Source organism: Enoplosus armatus, chromosome 7 (assembly GCF_043641665.1).
Source record: "Enoplosus armatus isolate fEnoArm2 chromosome 7, fEnoArm2.hap1, whole genome shotgun sequence".
In the NCBI taxonomy this organism is placed as follows: domain Eukaryota; kingdom Metazoa; phylum Chordata; class Actinopteri; order Centrarchiformes; family Enoplosidae; genus Enoplosus; species Enoplosus armatus.
Window position 1 is genome coordinate 8,251,832 of NC_092186.1, and position 19,549 is coordinate 8,271,380.

The 19,549-nt window shown below is 43.5% G+C and overlaps 3 protein-coding genes and 1 long non-coding RNA gene across 4 annotated transcripts; 3 read left to right on the forward strand and 1 right to left on the reverse strand.

The window, feature by feature from the left end:
- Window positions 1-3,774: 3,774 nt before the first annotated feature.
- Window positions 3,775-4,553, forward strand: LOC139287259 (uncharacterized). The gene is made up of 3 exons (XR_011597415.1): window positions 3,775-3,923; window positions 4,066-4,108; window positions 4,207-4,553. It is a non-coding gene; the product is annotated as an uncharacterized lncRNA (long non-coding RNA).
- Window positions 4,554-4,713: 160 nt separating this feature from the next.
- Window positions 4,714-13,768, reverse strand: ppat (phosphoribosyl pyrophosphate amidotransferase). The gene is made up of 11 exons (XM_070908574.1): window positions 13,641-13,768; window positions 9,015-9,081; window positions 8,438-8,644; window positions 8,062-8,174; window positions 7,834-7,979; window positions 7,552-7,624; window positions 7,311-7,462; window positions 7,052-7,179; window positions 6,719-6,940; window positions 5,608-5,728; window positions 4,714-5,463 (listed from the first exon to the last, which is right to left on the reverse strand). Exons 1-11 carry the CDS (start codon window positions 13,766-13,768, stop codon window positions 5,288-5,290), a joined length of 1,533 nt encoding a protein of 510 aa, XP_070764675.1. The 3' UTR covers window positions 4,714-5,287.
- On the forward strand, window positions 9,520-11,549 carry LOC139287672 (zinc finger protein with KRAB and SCAN domains 2-like). Its single transcript, XM_070908833.1, has 4 exons — window positions 9,520-9,916; window positions 10,176-10,661; window positions 10,750-10,809; window positions 10,900-11,549. Exons 1-4 carry the CDS (start codon window positions 9,520-9,522, stop codon window positions 11,547-11,549), a joined length of 1,593 nt encoding a protein of 530 aa, XP_070764934.1.
- On the forward strand, window positions 12,672-18,271 carry LOC139287518 (multifunctional protein ADE2-like). The gene is made up of 10 exons (XM_070908575.1): window positions 12,672-12,721; window positions 14,465-14,507; window positions 14,610-14,807; window positions 15,953-16,131; window positions 16,262-16,441; window positions 16,546-16,659; window positions 16,753-16,836; window positions 17,414-17,594; window positions 17,680-17,838; window positions 17,949-18,271. The coding sequence occupies exons 1-10, from the start codon at window positions 12,689-12,691 to the stop codon at window positions 18,113-18,115; spliced, it is 1,338 nt and encodes a 445-aa protein (XP_070764676.1). The 5' UTR covers window positions 12,672-12,688; the 3' UTR covers window positions 18,116-18,271.
- The last annotated feature ends 1,278 nt before the right edge of the window (window positions 18,272-19,549 follow it).

The window sequence follows — 19,549 nt, forward strand, 5'->3', positions numbered from 1 at the left end:
TATATATATCTATATATATATATATAGATGATGTACGAAGCAGACTCACGTTGGAAAGTTGTTACTGTTTGTCGCTTTAAGATGACGTGTCGAAAAAAACCACTACGTCCCACAAATGGCCATTTCAAGTACTTCCCGTTATACTCGATCACCCCGACATCCGGAAATCTGACTAAGGATATTGAGTCATAACAACAATATACAAACCAAAAACATAGCCTTTTGGGGGTATTCTGTTTAGCAATTTGTTGAAACAGATTGGCGGGACGACACGTTGTGTGTTTCGGGCTTGTGTTTGATGTTTTATCCGTCAAATAAATGATGTCTACTAAATGTCGTTGCACATCATCATGTTGACATGGGACACGGTCTCACCATCATGTTAATGACACACATGTGTAACCCTGCCATCAAAAAATAAAACATTGGCATTTGTTTTTTAAATACGTTTTGACTTTCGATTGAAATATTTAAAATGGCCACTTTGGAAATCACGATTTCCTAGCATCTCTGAAGAGACCACATGCACCCTGTCCAATCATCTGTCTCTATTTTGTGGCGAAAGAATTTTGAACCTAAAAGCGCCTTTTGTTTTAGTTCAGCTAGCCGGCTACTTTTATCATCAAGAAAACATACTTTTATATGCGATATGGACAATGTTTTACAGAAACAACTGGGTGATAATATCCTTAACTACAAAAGGTCACTGGCTCGAATCATAGACAAGGTGCGTTGATGAGGCCACCGTAGCGTAACTGTTAGCATTAAGTGAAGTAGCTAACGTTCGCTAAAGTTAGCGTTAACTTTAAAGATAACCTATGAAGATATGAGTTTACTGACCTTTGCAATTGTTTTCAACAGTATTCAAAGCTTCAACACCAAGACGGGGGGATAGAGGTGGACCTCGACTGTACAAAAACCCAAAGTAAGTTAACTAGCTAACTTTCAAAACCTATTATAACATTCTGCCAATAGTTTAATGCGTGAGACTGTCGCTGTAATATAACATTAACATTAAGAGACAGCGTTACGGTACAGTCACGCGGGTGTTTAGTGTACAGAAATAAAATAAACAGTGACGGGTCTTTGAAGATGAATACGATGAATAACGTGAGCTATAACTGTAGGTTAACGTTACCACTCAATTATTTTGCATATAACGTTAAGGTTAGTCAATATTGCCTTTGACAGCGCGTCACCCAACGTTAAGTTACTGACAAGCTAGTGTAAATGAGCAATATGTGAGTATATTTGGTGTAAAATGTTATTTATTTTTTTTTTTTTTGTGCTGCAATAATTATGCGATCCATCGATTAGTCGACCAACACAATATCAATTACCAACACTTTTAATAACTGTTTATCGTTCAAATCACGTATCGAGGTTTTCTGTGTTTCATATCCTTGCAATCGACACAAAAATAAAATGTCGTTGGGTTTTAGACTTGGTTTTTGGATTTGGTTTAATGTCACCTTAAGCTCTGAGGATTTGTGGGCAATTTCACCACTTTATGACGTTTTGTAGACTAAATTATTAATGAAGAAATTTGACAGATTAATCAATAACGAAAATAATTGTCAGTTGCACTATTTTTTTGTTTTTGTTTGTATTCACTCCATTTAACTAACCCGTTTATTTGTTTCTGTCTCAGCAGTGCAGTAGTTATCATGTGGCCTGATGTCATTGTGTCTTTTCTTTTGTCTTTCCTACGATGAAGCACTTGAACACTACATGAAACTGTCAAAAACGGAGCTGAACAAGCTGGAATCAAAGGTTTGGGTCACTATGAACATATTTTGCTGCCACATAAGACACAAAATACAGTGACCTGATTTAGGAAGCGTTTTATGGACTGCTGTCAGACTGTGAGTCTTCAATGAATTCAGATATGAAACATATAACTAATATAATCAAACACTTGTCCTCTCCTCAGAGCCTGACAGATGTGAGAGAGGAGTCATTAAGAGGTAAGTATCCATAACCTGAAACGAGAATAGCAATTTACAGAGATGTTTATAAATTGTATATTTATGCACGTGTTTACTTTCTTTCACCACAGCCCAGGACATTACGAGAGACTCTCAGGTAAATGAACTGTATTAATTTCAACAGTTCTGTCTTAAATATCTAGTATATTTTGAATTCATTACGGGGTTTTTTTTCCAACAGTTGGATTTCATGCATCAATATAGTGGAGCTGATGAAACTAGTGTTTGTAGTGTTTCCAGCGTTTCTACTACCCAATTGTCTGTACAGGATGATGGTAAGAACATTTTAAACACAACATGGCAGGACAAGCTATTGTAGGAATTTTAGGTGATGTTTCTTTTCCCCCCTTTTGTGTCCCACAGGGATGGCTAGGAGTGACACGACTCAGCTGACTGTGAGCTCGTTGGATGAGAGTCAGAGAAACCTCTCTGAGACGGAGCTCCAGCCCGAGGACCAAGATGAGGAACTGGAAATGACTCTGAGAAGTCACGGTAGCTCTTGGGTGGAGCTCTACCCCAGCATGATCTGTCGAATAGAGAGGGCCTGGCATCGGCAGCATGTCTCTGAGGCCGCCGACTCGGTGCTGAGGAGATACCGCAGATGGCGACAGCAGTCAAACAAAGGCTATCTCAACAACACCTTCATTGTCACGCTGAGACACAACAAAAGCCACCCCAGAAACCTGACCAGCAGGATGCTGCTCAAGGAGAACTCCGTCAGCCCTGCGAAAAGCCAGTTCGTGAGGACTGAAATGACCCCTCGGTCTCCCTTGCATAAAGTTACCAATCTGCAGGACTGGCAAGCACCGCAGCAGTCTCCTGGGGGGGTTAGAGGCTTGCTGAGGAGAGAACAGCCTGTCCTCGTGATGGACTTCTCTGGTCCCTCTGAGACCTCTAAAGAGATCTCACTGAACGAGACCTTCACTGTGTCACAACTATCTCCTCCTGAAGTATCCCATCTGGGAGAACAACCCTCTTACGTGGTCAGTCCTTCACGACATGGCTTTCCCACTGCAAAACCATCCTTGGACCTGTCTCTCAGGTCTAAAAGGCTTTCCCTCGCTGCACACTCTCCACAGACTGGTGGGTGCTCTGTGTATGCATCAGAAACCACTGCTGTTAAAGACCGCCCAGACATCTACGGTTCCCCAGTCAGGCAGAGTCCATTAAAAGCGAGGATGATGACCAGCCTCAGTAGATCACCTTTTGCCTTTTCCAGAAGCCCCAAAGCACATTCTGTGGAGAGCTTTTCCAGAGAGTCTATGAGGCCCAGATCAACGTCCACTTCTCTGTCCTCCCCTCCACAAAAGCCGACTGCGTCACTGAGGATGCTTTACCCTCAAGACTCCCATCATTCCTTCCAGCCACAGCTGCGCTCACCTCAGTCAGCCACAGCAGCAGAAGGTCGCCACAGGCTCCGACGGCATCTTTCCTTCGACTCGTCCCTGCCGCCGATCCTCGTCTCTTGCTCGCCAAAGAAGCTTGACGAGGACTTTATAAAACTCTATCACAAGTTTGTGTGCCAGAACAAATCATCGTTCTTTAATGGGCCTCCCTGCCGTTTCTGTGCCAGAAGCTCTGAGGCCAGCAGAAGCCCCTCTTCCTCAGCTCTGGCAGCTCTCGCCTTGTCGCCCCACCGCTCTGTCCTGAGGAAACGCCACAGGGAACTAAGCTGGGACAGCCACCCCCAGTCCAAGCGCTTCAGGGACGAGTACGGTGCATCCTCCCCAGGGTCCAAACGCCATGGGAACGAGATGCTGAGGCGCCGTCTCTCTTCGTCTGAATATGAGCGGTCTCATGCTGGCGCCTCCTATAGCCCCAGTAAACACAGCATGTTTCACAGATTCAGCTTTCAGCAGCGCTCAGCAGAGGCACAGCAGGAAACCTGGATGAGTCGGGGCCGCCACGTATCTGCAGCTGAGTATTCTGGCCTGGGTGAGCCTCCTCTAACACTGTATTATGCTCCAGATGTTCTCATTGATTATTGTCCTTTCTGCTGTTAAATGAAGCAGTTTGTGTCAGCGATGAATCCTGTTATCACTGATTCCTTAAGTCATTATTATGCTTCATTCAACAGGAGGTTCACTCGAGAGCAAAATGGCCAATGGATACTCCCCCAGGTAACTATGATGAATTCCTAAGTAGAGTATTTGTTTTCTGGCCTCCCAGCGTTCCCATGTTCTTGTATTCAGCCTCTCTTCTTCCCCAACATGTGCAGAAAATGGTGGTGAACAGAGATTACAGCGGCCTGCCCACAGAAGTCCTCAAACAAACATCTCTGTGGGAAACTATTGTCATGTGTAGCAGTGAGGTTTCCCATACAAATACTGGTGAAAATTGGACAGCAAAGTAAACATGATAACCAAAGGGGTGACACTGGATACATGTATTTCACCCAGCTGGTACAGCGTGAGCTCAGGCAATTGTATCACTGAACTGCAACTGTTACATGTTGAAGCTCTGAATGATCGTCCGTCCAGTTGCTTTCCATCCTGTGTTCCTGTTTGGATGTTTCAACTGTTAAAACTATCTATTTGAGTGATTATGGTTCACTCCTGTATGTTCTCTTGCTAAATGTTTTATTAGTTAATACAGCGTCATGATTGTTTCTTGTAATATCTGTTCATTATTAAAATAAAATTGCGTCAATGTGAAAATGAATTTTCTGGGGGGGGATGAAGTACATGTTCTCATTGCAGTTAATCTGTTTATTATTTTACTCTTTCATTATATTCATGTAATGTTTTCAAGTAAAGTAAACTAAATATCCAACAGTTAGACCAAAGACAAAGAAGCATAACGGTTAATTTTAGGCAAAAGATAGAAAAGTAAACAAGGAAAATAAAGACTTTCACTTTTTGGTCACTAGCCTTGTGCGCGTCTGACACGGCAAATTCCGCCTAATGCTTGGAATATGAAAACGTGTGAAACTAAGACTTTTTTGAAAAAAACATTTACATCAGTGTTGTGCAGTCAGTCAGATGTGCACCTGTAATCCTACTTTAGTGACATCAAGATATAGTAAACAACGTAGACTTAACAACATAATTGCAGTAAGGTGAGACTGTAACCACTGGAGATCATTACATGTAACATTTTCAACTCAAGTGAAAGGATCTGAGCAGGATGACAATCCTGTGTTTTGAGAACATATGCTGTGGTTGAGTATTTAATAGTCTCTTAGTGTCCCAGATGGCTGATGTTGAGGTGAAAGACCATTTTCCAGTCCACAGACAACATATTTAACTGGGAGCTAAATCCAGTGCTGCTGCTGGTTGGTTGTGGTGTTGGTACTCCAGTTACCACTCCAGCTCCACTGGATATTTCCCAGTCAGGCAGGCAGTGCAGTGGCCCACTCTCTTGCTGGACTTGTTACTGGAGCTGATCATCTTGTCCTTCTCCTGGAGGGAGGCGATCCCCTCCTGGACAGCTGACACCAGGCCCTCCACGGTCAGATACTGAACACTGTCGGCACCTGCACGACAGTTCAAGTGTTAACTGAGATGCAACAAACCGATTATGACGCCACAATAAGGCAGTGAAGGTGGCACACATCACTTTGTTCTGATATATGGGTTTGTCAAAGAATCTTACGATGGCGTACTATATTAGTGCTTACCAATGTATCCAGCGATGTCCTGAAACTCCGGCTTGTTGGCGATGAGCTCCTCCTTTGTTGGAATATTGATCCCCATGTAGCAAGGGAACCTGATCGGTGGAGAGGCCACCCTGATATGGACCTGTCAAGGAGAAAATACAGTATTTTACCCAGTTAGTTAGGAACGTTACTGTCCACGTTGTAGAAAATTGTTTTTGGCTCCACCACATGCCGTTAAAAACAATACAGGACAATGATGAGAACAAACAGCAGGAACACAGTATCAGCAAATTTAAAATATGTTCATCATCATCTGTAATATTAGTAAGTAATGTTGTTGTATTCACAGAAATTGCAATATTGAGTCTGATCAGTCTTTAAATATAGGCCCTGTTTCACTGCAGATATAATTTTTTACACCACAGAAAAACATCACCTAGAATTACATGCATTTGTTCATGTATTAAAACAGTAGTTCCCAACAGTTTTGGCTTGTGACCCCTTAAAATAAAGCAGTGTCTACCTGTGAGCCACCATCACTGGTTCCTTATGTGTGTGGGTTATGGGCTTGTGACTGACTGGGCTGTTTGTCTTGACTTTTCCCAGTTGGTAAACATTTAGAGTTTCTTTTTACCCATGGCACTGCAATGTGCTGCTCGGATTTATTACTACAAAGTGAACGTTGACTGTGATCGATCAGATCCTGTCACTACTCATCTCGTTATCAATATAGTTACTAAATGTTATGTAATGGCTCACTCATTAAATACACTGCCTTTATTGAGCAAATGTCTTCACTGATTGTTAATAAGCCTGAAATTTTATTTAATTAAAAGTGTAATAATGTCTTCTGACATTAGTGGAGTTGCTCTTAATTGCAGGAAAGGTGACGCTGCAGGAAACACCGGTTAATTCTGAATCATTTTTAGGAGAGACAAAAGCAAGATTATAGAAATGTCAAAAAGTATATATAAATGTAATTTTGTGTCGCATGAATGTTTTGTTTCTGCTTTCCTGTCCTGTCATTTCGGGACCCCTCAAAATGATTTTGAGACCCTTTTAAGTATCAGTATTTAAACAATGTCTGTATCATGTCACCACATATAGTATGTAACATCCTTAGTCAACAAACCTCCGTTGCACCAGCCTCCTTCAGCAGTTTGATAATGGGGGAGATGGTGTTGCCTCTGACGATGGAGTCATCAATTAGCACCACTCGCTTCCCGGCAAAGTTGTCAGTCAAAGCCCCAAACTTCTTGGCAACTCCGAGCTGCCTCAAGCGGGTATTAGGTTGAATAAATGTTCTCCCAACGTAGCGGTTCTTACACAGAACCTCAATATATGGCAGCCCAGACTGTGAGAGGAGGACAGGAAGAGGAAAGCTCGTGAGGACAGAGGTCCATCAGGAGGTGAGTGTATCACAGCGTGTCTTTACAGAGACGAAGCAGACAGCTTGCAGACAGACCTGCTGAGCGTAGCCCAGTGCAGCAGGCGTCGCAGACTCTGGCACAGTGCTGACCACGTCTGCGTCTGTTGGAGCCTCGATGGCTAACTGCCGACCACAGCGCTGCCTGACAGTATAGACCATCTGCCCTGCAGTGTAGATGTATAAAATACTGAACATGCAACACACGTTCACTTGGGAGAAGTATTTCAATACTTCTACAAGAAATCCAAACAGTTAAGATTTGTATAAAAGGATGATCCATGATAAATATTCAAACCTTCAAAAATAGAGTCTGGTCTGGCGAAGTAAACATATTCAAATATGCAGAAGGCAGGAAGATCTCCCTCAGGACGAGGGACAACACTCAGAGACTTGACTCCGTGCTTGGATATCTGGACTATCTCTCCCGGCAAGACCTCTCTGTAATACCTGAGAGCCAGAAAGGACATGAAAATGGTCATTACCCACAATTCTTCCATTATAATCCAAAAAGATAATACATTGGTGGTAAAACTCACCTGGCACCGATGGACTGGAAGCTGCAGGACTCTGATGACACAACCCACCCCTCAGTGTCCTCCTCTCCAGCACCTGACCAAAGGGACAAAGAAAGACGTTAATCATCCACCAGCTTGCACCTCTGACCTCTGACCAAGTCAAAGTCCGGCCTGTGACATTAAAACTGCTCTGGCTTGAGCACTGATAACCTCTCCTGAGATGTCGTCCTTATCAGCAGCAGAAGTTTCTTTCTTTTAAAGGACAAACATGTCTGTCATGTGTTAGAAACATGTTGAGAATACCTGAACTGTGCAGTTTAGAGATGGGAACAAGCCGTCCAATGCAGAGGGGACGATTTCCATAAGGGTCACGCACCGCATAGATAACATCTTTGAACATCACCAACAGGGAGTACGACGTAGGGGTCTCGGTCATCAGATTCTTTATTCTACAAAACAATAAAAACGGGTATTTAAATAGTTGAGAGAAAATATGTTAATATTTATGCAGCATCAAGTCCTAACCCTGACCTGGCAACCCAGTTTGGTGCGTCCAGCTCCTCCATAGGTGGCGTAAACGCCAGCAGTTGGGTGATGAGCTCGCTGTCTGAGCTGGTGGAGAGGCCTACACCATGGCGCATTACCTGCATGGCACGTTTACAATGATTGATTCAGCATTTATACAGAACTGTCATTCATGCAGGCTAATGTACATTTCCTTGCACACGTTTATTTATATCTTAGAGAAGACACACACATAAGCATAACTCCAATTAAAGAATCTATGCATACATGTATATAGAGGCCTGGTTTGTCATTTGGTTATGTCTGTTTGTGGTGAGAGTACCCAGGGAGGGCCACTGATATGCAACAGGTTCAGTGAGAACGAGTTAGCGGGCATCTTCACCTTTTTCCGCAGGGCATGAGCATTAACAAGCTCTCCATTGTGTGCTACAGCAATCTTGCCGTGCAGTGTGTCCACCACAAAGGGCTGGCAGTTCTGCAGCTCTGAGATCCCAGTAGTTGAATAGCGCGTGTGACAAATACCGAGGTTACCATAGCGCAGCTTCAGAAGAGCCTCGGGTGGGAAAGCAGCGCTCACTAATCCCATTCCCTAAAAAAAAAAAAAAAAAAAAAAAAATATGGCAAGAGGAATCAGTGAGAGACGTTACACAATCTGCACAAATAATGACAGAGTAAATAGTAATATCCTGCTATCATGTTTTTGTAGAGAGGAAAACATGGCCACAATCTGAGAGTGAGCTCTGAAGCAGCATAGTCCTAAATAACAATTATATCACAATAACTGTGTCAAACTGTGTGTTTGTGTATACATGTGTGTGTGTGTGGCTGTAATGATTTTTTTATGTATGAAGCACCTCAGCTCAAATGTTTCCTATATTTGAATACTGTGTGACAGCGTGAGTTAAACTATGCTTCTGTCTATAATGACACCAGGGGCTTCTAGCCATGATCGGTGTTACCTTGTGGGCTGTGTATGTGGGCGGACTGGCTCCATTACTTGTGACCACCCCGGCACTTTCCTGACCCCTGAGCAGACACAAACAATCACATGTCAAATTAAAATATTTCAGGGGCAGTTTTAGAATGACTGATCTCTCAGTCTCTTCGAGACTAAACGTGAATAAACTTGTTCAGCTGTAAAAGCTTGCTATGAGCCTCGAGGCAAACCAAACTGGTTTGATACGGGCAAAATAAAGCAGGAATGAGGAGCAAAAGAAACAGAAGCGTGTGCCTCTCGGCTGCCATATATGGAGAGTCGTCTTGCTGCGGTTTCAGCCTATTTACCAAGCTGCTTCTCGGATTACAGTTGGTCCCGCCCCCTCAGCACACAGCTTAAGCCAGTGGTGAGGCTGCTTTTCTGCATGGAGGCGTTGCTTTCAGGCTTAGCCGCCTGGTTGCCTAGGGAACCGGGCAGCAGAGAGAGACGGATTGGGGAAAAGAAAGCGTTTCCAGGTCAGCTCAAACATGGAGAGAGGAGCAGAGAGACAAAGAGGAGGTGATAGGGAGGTGGCAGAGGAAAAAGGCTCGGTGGAGAGGCAGTGGGGGGAGGCAGAGGTGCTGGCTCTCATGTCAGTGTGGGACGAGGTGGGAGCTCAGCACGTAGCTGAGAGCAGAACCACGTTTGAGTTGATCTCAGAGCGTCTGAGGAGGCTCAGCGTTGTGCGCAGCTGGTGGGAGTGTCAGGCCAAGTGCAGGAGCCTGGGACTTCAGAGCAGGAAGCCTGACGCAGCAGCAGGCCCTTCAGCAGACTACAGCCCAGGAGTGGATGGAGGGCCGGTGGAGGGCTGGGAGGAAGAGGTGGAAGATGTGGGTAATCAAAGAGGAATCTACCCTTCCTCAGTCACTATCCCAATGCAGGAAGGTAAATGTAGGTTCAACCCCAACTGTAGTGCCGATCATCACGACATACGACAACGCTCAACACTTTGTAGTATTTTCTCAACTGACAGATCAGAAGATAAGTCAAACTAATTTTAACCTAAAGTAGAAAATTTTGACGTCTGACTGCTCATTTTAAACTTTTTTTTTTTTTTTTACACATTTTAAAACATTTTCACACAAGCTCGATCTTATTTTAAAAAAAATCAAAACTGAGCCACAGTGTGTGCTTGTCTGTGCAGGCATCAGGAGTCGAATCCACCGGGCTCTTCCTTACACTCCGAGCGTGGCTGAGGAGGGGGGCCGCCACTGGACGGACGACGAGGTGCGGGCTCTGCTGTGCGTCTGGGCCGACCGGCGGATTCGAGAGCGCTTAAAGTGCACGCTACGCAACAAATCCATCTTCCAAGAGATGGCCCGTCAGATGCAGAGGAACTTTGGGGTGGTGCGCAACTGGAAACAATGTCGGACAAAGTACAAGAACTTGAAATACGACTACAAGACCGCTAAGAGCGCTCACGCCGCTGGGGGCAGCAGCGCAGGGGGCCCGGGCAAGTACATGAAGTTCTTCGACGAGGTGGAAGCCATTCTGCTGGACCGGGGACTGGAAAACGGGACCATGGAGATGCAGCAGAAGTTGTATGATGGAGAGATGGGAGCAGGGAGGCTACAAACACCAGCACAGACATCAGCCTCAGAAAGTGAGGTCGTCATTGAAATTGATGATGGTATGTATTCAGTCTGCAGCGACCATAGTGGTTTCATATTCAAGGTTAAAAAAACAATCCATGTTTCTTCTACTTTTTTTATTTTCAGATGACAACAGTGACGATTACGATATGGACGGAGACATGGAAGTTAAATGGAGAGGATCAGGTAACCCTAACCCTGCTACATCAATAACCTGTGAAGTTCACAGTATACAAAATCTTTTTTCTTTCCTTAACTTATTGTTCTTCGCTCCAGATGCTCAACTAACACTCTCAGACCCATCCAGCTCTGAACAGTTCCATGTGGTCACGGTGTCGGACACGGGTCGAAACTGGAGCGACCAGGAGGTGCGAGCGTTGGTCCAAGTCTGGTCCGATGAGCGTGTGTGCAGGCAGTTGGAGAGCTCGACCAGAAAGAGGGACATCTTTGTCCAGATCTCCAACCGGTTAATGCAGCAGGGCATTGAACGCGACTGGAAGCAGTGCCATACCAAGTACAAAAACCTCAAGTACCTTTACCGTTCCCTACAAAGAGGAAAGACCGATGAAGCCGACCCAAGACGCCTCATGAGATTCTACGATGAGGTGGACGCCATTATGAATCGCACAACTAACGGCTCACCACAGGACACAGGAGCTGCAGACCACCAAGCAGATTCAGGCAGGCTCGCGATGTTGGAGGACTGTGAGGAGAACGATCACGTAGAGGTCTATTTGAAAAAGATGAACACAGTGACCACACTGGCGGGAGCGACGGTGGACAGGACTTGCAGTCCTGATTCGGTCTTGTCTATAAGCCTCGATGTTGCACCAAACGATGAAGAACTGAGGCTGAACGCAGTCCAGGAGCTTCGCTTGGATCAACAGCACAGATCAATGAGTGAGCCCAATATCATTATTTATTAATTAATTAATGAAACCTACAGAAACAGAGATTCAAAAAACATTCATCTCTCATGTCTTCAGAAGTGCTGTCATTGACTCACAAAACTCGAATGTTACATCCCTTAAATCCAATTCATGATCTCCCAAACTTCAACCAATAAGGGCATTTTTTTAAAGCGTCAGTTCACCCAAATTGCCAAGAAACCTCGCTGTCAACTGTTTCTATAGGGACTTTTTGTTTCCGTGGAAAGAAGTTCCAACGTGGATTATCCTGAGTGACAAGGACAAAGAAATGTAAACAAATGTTAAAACATTTTTAATGTTTTTTAATGGTGTTTTTAATGGTTTGTAATTTGGACCCCCCATCTTAGTTTAAGAAAGTACTAGTAATTCAGAACTAATTTTAGAAACATTTCCATTCAGTGAAGTAAGTAAGCACTAGAGGTAAAATTAGATTTAACACAGTTTTATAATAAAATAATTGTATAACAATAATAAAAATGCCCAACTAAAACTGGGTAACAACTTCTAGGTCTGCAAGTTATTCCTTGGCAGTGAAGCAGCTCTAAAAAAATGTCGTTTAGTTTGAAGAAGTCACAAGTCTGTCCGTCCAAATCAATTCAAACAACAAGTGAAAACATGCTGTCTTGTAACCGTTTTATATTGTTTGCAGGCTCTTCTGAAACTAGGGCAGAAAAAGAGGACACCTATTCATCAAACAGAAGAGTGAAGAGGAAAGCCGTGGATCAAGGTTTGAAATTTGCCTCCCTCTGTAATCACTTTGTGTGTCACATGAATTGACTGAAGCCTTTGCAATTTCTGACTCAGTCCCATGATTTGCCTCATAATGAAATTACGGAGAAGGGTTTGGCTATAACCGCTAACAGCAGGCACAACTCATGATGAAATCCACTGTCAGACCAAGAGAAAAAGACACTTTGCTTGCCCGTGAAGATCTGAAATGTTGTATTACCATTACTTTTTACTTAAAAATAATGATCTGAATTTAAACCTGCCTTTGTTCCCTTTTTTCAGACCCCACACTCCAGACACCAGTAAAAAAACTGGACTCTGGCTCCAACTTTGCCAATAACGTGAAGGCACGGTGTAAAGAAGAGCAGGATCACATCCCGATAATAAAGATCAACTCAGTCCGTTCAATGGCCTCCCCTAATCCATCCCCACCGAGACAGGTAATATCTACTAATCTCATGTGACAAATAGCACAAACATTACACAACCAAGATAAACTCAATCAATGATTCTTACTACAGGCTGTAAGAGTCCAGAAAACACATGAGGAAATGCTGTAAACTCACAAATTATACAGCCCTTTTCTGTCTTTCAGGATAGTCTGTACACCATCTTTAAGATCTGCAATGATTAGTTGATCATGTAGCATGATCTTTTGACAACTGAGTAATCATTTTAGTCAACTTTTCAAATATGATCATTTGATGCTTTTCTTCGTCCTATATGATAATAAGATAAATATCTTTGGGTTTTGGACTATTGGCCGAATTAAACAAGCAAGTTGAATAAGTCCAAGAATCAACTGATTCATTCAGAAAATAATCAGCAGATTAATTGATAATGAAAACAACAGTTACTTGCACCTCTACATCTTTTAACATTTGAGAGTGAATTTGTTACTCAATATTGAGTTTATGTTGACATTTATCACACTTAATTTGGGGGAACTCGTTATTAGTTTGTTTTTTCTTGCTCATATAGCGAATCTGTAGCTGTACAGTATTTGTTTTCACCCTCTACGCAACGCCTGAAAAACACGGCTGCAAATATTTTCTTCAAATATGCAACACTATTTGTTTTCCTGTAGTATCCAAGAGTGACTTGTTGAGTTAAAAAATGTCAACTAATGTTTCCTCTTCTACTTGAATCAGGAGATGCGCTAATCTGTTTTTAGCCAATATTAATAGTAACTTTTTGGACTTGACTCAAAAGTAGGTTTTGGTGGCACAGTTGTTCCTGAACACCCCCCTTGTGCAGCTGTAGAAATGGCTCCCAAACTGACCCGTTTATCTTTATCCGTTATTTTGATAAACACCCCCTCACGTTACCAGCGTACACACACACCTTTCCGTTACTTACCTGTGCTGTAACGCCACGAGTCCCAGAGTTAAGACCTGAGCCACCTCCAGCTGTGTGGGCCACTCTCCGGCTGCCACACACCCGAAAACCCCGCACTCCTCCCCGATACCGGACGCCTCAAACTCCATCTCGGCCGCGGTCTGTCCCCGGACGGTCCTCGGTTAACCCGACTGACAGTCGCGTGCCTGGTTGCCTCAACAATCAGCGCGTGCGTGCCTGTGCGCGCTCAGATAGTAGAGGCCGAACACGTGCGGCGAGGGTTGACTGCAACGTACAACGTGGCTCTTTAAAACAACATAAACTCGACTGAAACTGATCAAGTGGCCGTTAAATCACAATAAATAAATAAATAAATAAATAAACAAACTTAGTGACACGAAAAAAACTCACTTAGTGCAGCTTTTACAGGAGAAACAGGCCACCATCACTGTTCTAACATTAAATAATCAAACACCACGTGGTGATTTTGCGATGAGGAGGGCAACAGCTACTCTCAATCAGACTAATCGATTAGGTCAAGCGGTGAATTGATTTTTCTTGATGAAGTTTAGCCAAATCAATCGTCTTTGTCAGAGAGAAAATGGGGGTAGTTTGGTGGATAAACTCCAAAAAGTTCTTCGCCTTGCAAATGTTGGTGTTGGTGTTGGAGCATCTTCCCCCCACGTGGTGACCAACGCGCTTCTGTGATTGGGTTTGTGAATGAGCTGAGGGGTGTGATTGGTTATCAGAGCACGTAAGACCGACTCCACTTCCCTCTTCTGCTCTTCTGCAACTTACAACTTTCAAAAAGTGGCGTTCAGTCCATTTTGTGTTTTGTCTTTCAGGACTGCAGGTTGTTAAAGAACACCAACATGGCCTCCACACCAGGTACAGTACAACAATACATAACATACATGTGCAGCGTGTCATTTTGGGGGATTTCATTTTGTGTGTGTGTGCGTTTTTAATTTTTTTCGGGGTTTTTTTTAGAGTTGAAGATCGGTCAGAAGCTAAACGAGGGAAAGACGAAGCAGATTTATGAGCTCGCGGACCAGCCCGGACTGGTTCTGGTCCAGTCCAAAGACCAGATCACCGCTGGGAATGCGGTGAGGAAAGACCAGATGGAGGGCAAGGCTGCCATCGCCAACAAAACGACGAGCTGCGTGTTCAAGCTTCTCCAGGAGTCTGGTGAGGAGCCTGTGAGGTTGTTATAGTCAGTGTGCACTCTGCCAGGTGATGTGTGTCACACTCAGCCTCAGGCAACTTTCCAACATGATGGAAAACTGTCTTTTGTTTGTGGATTAAAACCAGAGCGGTGTAATTACTGTAGAATGAAGGCGTTTTTATGAGCACTCCCTCGCACACAACTTTATCCCTCTAGTTTTTGTTTGTTTGTAGGCTTTTGTGAGTGAGATAAGAGGTCAGTGAGGTTATTATATTCAGACAGAAAGACCACCTTTGGTCTATTTATTTTATTTGTTAGCTGTTGGGAAACTAGACCTTTTTACCAGTTGCAGCGTTTTTAAAATATGTTTGTAGTTGCACCCCTAGTTCCCAGCCGTAGTTAGTTATTAACATTATTTATTGATAATTTGTCCATTCAAATTCAGGAAATGGTAAAAAGAAAATGCCACGCACAATTCTTTAAAGCCTACATTAACATATTCAAATTGCTTGTTTTGTCTAAATGAATATCATTGAAGTCAAAGATAATAAGCAAATACTCACTTTTTTTTTTTAACTGGGACCAGAGGTTTTGTTGGTAACAATTGACTAATTCTCAGCTCTACTGAGAACACATGATAATGTTGAGTCTTTATGACAAAACGATTTAAAATTTAGTCATATCACTTTTTTTGTTTGTTTGTTTCTAGATCTTTTTTTTCAAGTGCACATGATCTCTTCAACTCTTTTGACCTGACCCAATGCATACATGCATGCCCAGAACTAGTCCAGTGATATCGACGTGTGTAGGTGCATGCATGTTCGACATTAGGTCCAAAAAAAAGATTACCAACATGACTCTCCACCATGCTTTCATTTAAAAGTAATTGGGTAACTGTAACCCACACGCCACTCATGAGTGTGGCAAGCTGTGGTAATGGCTGCCTTGTGACTTAAAACTTTGACGCATATAATTCACATTGTGGCCAACCTCACCCCCCTCACAGTAATGGTGTGTTTCAACATCTATCTGTAATCCACTGACGTATAAAACTATAATAATGAGCTTCAGATGTTACTCTACTTTGACATAATCAAGAGGTTTTGGAGCACTGGGGGGGGGGGGGGGGGGTGTTATCATTTTTTTTAACATCTACCCTTTCTTCCAGGCATTAAGACTGCCTTTGTGAAGCAGCACTCGGACACAGCGTTCATCGCAGCCCATTGTGACATGATTCCCATTGAGTGGGTGTGTCGGAGAGTGGCGACTGGCTCATTCCTCAAGAGGAATCCAGGCGTCAAAGAAGGCTACCGCTTCACCCCTCTGAAGATGGAGATGTTCTTTAAAGTGAGTCTGAGACGTCATCCTCGGCCGCCTCCAATGTGTTCTCAGTCTTTTTTTTTTTTAAGTGCTGCAACTTGACTCAAAGTGGTCAAATCACATCCATCTTTATGTAATCTGTGGCTTTCTGATGTAGGATGATGCCAACAATGATCCTCAGTGGTCAGAGGAGCAGCTGCTGGAGTCCAAATTCTCTCTGGCTGGGCTCACCATCGGCCAGTGCGAGGTGGACATCATGAATCGCAGCACCGTGGCCATCTTTGAGATTCTGGAAAAGGCCTGGGCCACTCAGAACTGCACGCTGGTGGATATGAAGGTATGCGGTGCAGCGCTGCCCTCTGCTGGTAAATCTGGCACCCTAGTGTGACCGCCTCTCCGACTGCTTCACAATTTAGGAGGGTGATCTTTCTTTGCTTATAGATCGAGTTTGGCGTGAACGTGAAGACTCAAGAGATCGTCCTTGCTGATGTGATCGACAACGATTCATGGAGGCTGTGGCCAGCTGGAGATCGAAGCCAGCAGAAGGATAAGCAGGTCAGGACTTCTCTTTTGGTCTCGCTATTTCATTTTGATGCTTTTTTTAAGAATCAAGATGAAAGAAATAACTTGTTTGCCCCTCTTTTCTAGGTGTACCGAGACCTTAAAGAAGTTACCCCTGAGGCAATGCAGATGGTGAAGAGGAACTTTGAGTGGGTCTCTGAAAGGGTCAAGGTACACTGAACTTATTTTCCCAATCTACTCTTTGTCAGGACGGGCTTTTAATCAACATGTTATAACGGACACACACAGTTCATTATAAACTAGTTATCTGGGCTTTGTTGCTCTCCAGTTTTATCATTTTCAAATCTTAAACTCTTAAAAGAGCTGGATGCAGGAATAGTTTTTACATTCAAGATTGTTTCAACAAACATACATTAAAGTGACTCTTTGTTGTTTTGAAAGAATAAATGGAACATTTTTTTCTCTTAAAAATGAAAAGTCGAATTCATGAACAATTAAACATACTCTCTCAATTCATTACACTCAGTAGTTTTACTGCTACAGCCTTATTTGGTCTGGAAGGACCAGTAGTTTACAGAAGCTTATGTTAGCAAAGTTTTGCTCGATGTTGCTATGTAACGGACATTAGAGAGTCAGTTCGCGGTTAGGGTTAGGTTTTAGCATTTATCATTGTCACATGTAGCCACAGGGGCCACTGGTCAGCTAAAGTTACATAGGCTCGCTTTAAGTGGACATGCAAACTGGGACTGGGACGCGGAGCCTGATGAGTGCCGTGTTGTGTCTCTAGCTGCTGCTGGAGGCCAAGGCCAGCGGCAGGGTGGTGGTTTTGATGGGCTCCATCTCGGACATGGCTCACTGTGAAAAAATCAGGAAGGCCTGTACCTCATACGGGATCCCCTGCATCCTGAGGGTCACCTCGGCGCACAAAGGTCCAGATGAGACACTCCGCATCAAAGCAGAATATGAAGGTGTGTATTTGTTTTCAACCTGAGCGGATTTGTTGTGAGGATTTTATTATCTATCATGTCATAATATCTATATGCTTTTCCTCAGGTGACGGCGTGCCCACTGTGTTTGTGGCTGTCGCCGGCAGGAGTAACGGCCTCGGTCCGGTGATGTCTGGAAACACGGCGTATCCCGTCATCAACTGCCCGCCTCTCACTCCAGACTGGGGTGCTCAAGATGTTTGGTCATCCCTCCGTATGCCAAGCGGTAAGCATAAAGCTTCCTGTGTTACGTCTTAACTTCACATGGGGTCACATGTGAGTTTATGCATCATAGTAACTGAGCCTTCCTTCTGCCCCCCACCCTCCCCCCTGCAGGTCTTGGCTGCTCCACAATCCTCTCCCCTGAGGCCGCCGCTCAGTTTGCAGCGCAAATCTTCGGGTTGACCGATCACCTGGTGTGGTGCAAACTGAGGGCCTCCATGCTCAACACCTGGGTGTCTCTCAAGCTGGCTGACAAGAAGTTACAGGCCTGCAGCCTCTGAAGTGGCTCAAGACCCCTTTTGAGCCTAGGGTGCTCTTTTAGGGCTCCACTGTCCGTCAATGTCTTTGTTTCCCATGAAAACCCACTAATATGTACTTTCTAACACGTAAATCATTCCATTACAAAAGAAAACGAATAAAAGCTTCTTAATTAAAGGCTTCTGTGGTTGTTTAATCCCATTTAACCTCTTAAGACCTGGCATCCACATGCATGGACATCACATTTTGGGTTATACCATAATACTTAATTCTGCTTATATGGAAATTCAAAATTGTCCCCGTATGCGGAACCACATCATGTCAACAGATGATGCTTACTTTTTATACTTATCAGGTCCCAATAAGCCCAAATAGCAAAGAGAAATTAAGATAGAGCTTGGGTCTTAGGAGGTTCAGGCCTTTTTCACGTCAGACATTTTGACATGTCACCGCAAGAAAAGTGCAGGTGTAATTTGATAACGGTAAAAAACGTTAACAAAATTAGTTTCATCTTTGCTTTCCCTGCTATGATGAGTCAAAATGCCATGAAAAAGGTATATTTTTGCACACCAACTTTGATTTCATTTAAAGCAATAGTTAGACATTGTGGGATTTACTCTTATTTTCTTTCTGGTAGAGCGTTAGATGAGAAGATTGATATCGCTCTCCTATTTGTAAAATTTGAAGCAACAGCCACTTAGCATAGTTAAGCATAAGGACTGGAAACTGAAAAAAAAATAGAGGATTTAATTTCAAGTAAGGTTTGCGGAGGTGGATTGCAGCGTAGGAATTTGGACCTCAGTATTTATGAAACCTTGTCTATGGCCCAGATTTGGGATTTTTCCTGCTAGTGGTCAGCCTGTGATTTTATCATCGTGAATTTGAGCTGATGAGATACTGTTGACATGTCTTGTGGAATATGGACTTCATTTAGCTGTCAAAGCAGGGATCAAGAGGAAAATCAGCAAAACGTTCACAGCGTCCCATTTCGTCTGCATTTTTACATGCATACTCTTGATGACTCTTGATACCAACAACTGCACTGTTTTAGAAATTCAGACGACTATCAGAGCTCCTTTCCCTTTTTATATTTGCCAATTCAACCATATTCATGCATCTTCATCGTCCGCTCAGTTGTGGGACCTCAACTCAGCCACAAGAGGGAGCTTGCATCTCATGTGCACAATCCAAAATCTTAACCTTTCAATCTGTTCCAGTAGTTTGCAGCCAAGTGAATGAGTCAGAATATCATGCCACCATTTTATTTTTTACTTCTATTATAGGCCAGCTCTCCCTTTGATAACAAATGATGGGTATAACAACCTATGATGTGCTAAATCTTTGTTCGTGTGTGGGTGGGAGTGGGAGGATGGAAGTGCTGAGGGTAGAGAGTGATACAGATGAGTGCAGAAAAGCTGATATCTGACAAAATCCTCTGCATTTTAATTTGGAATCGA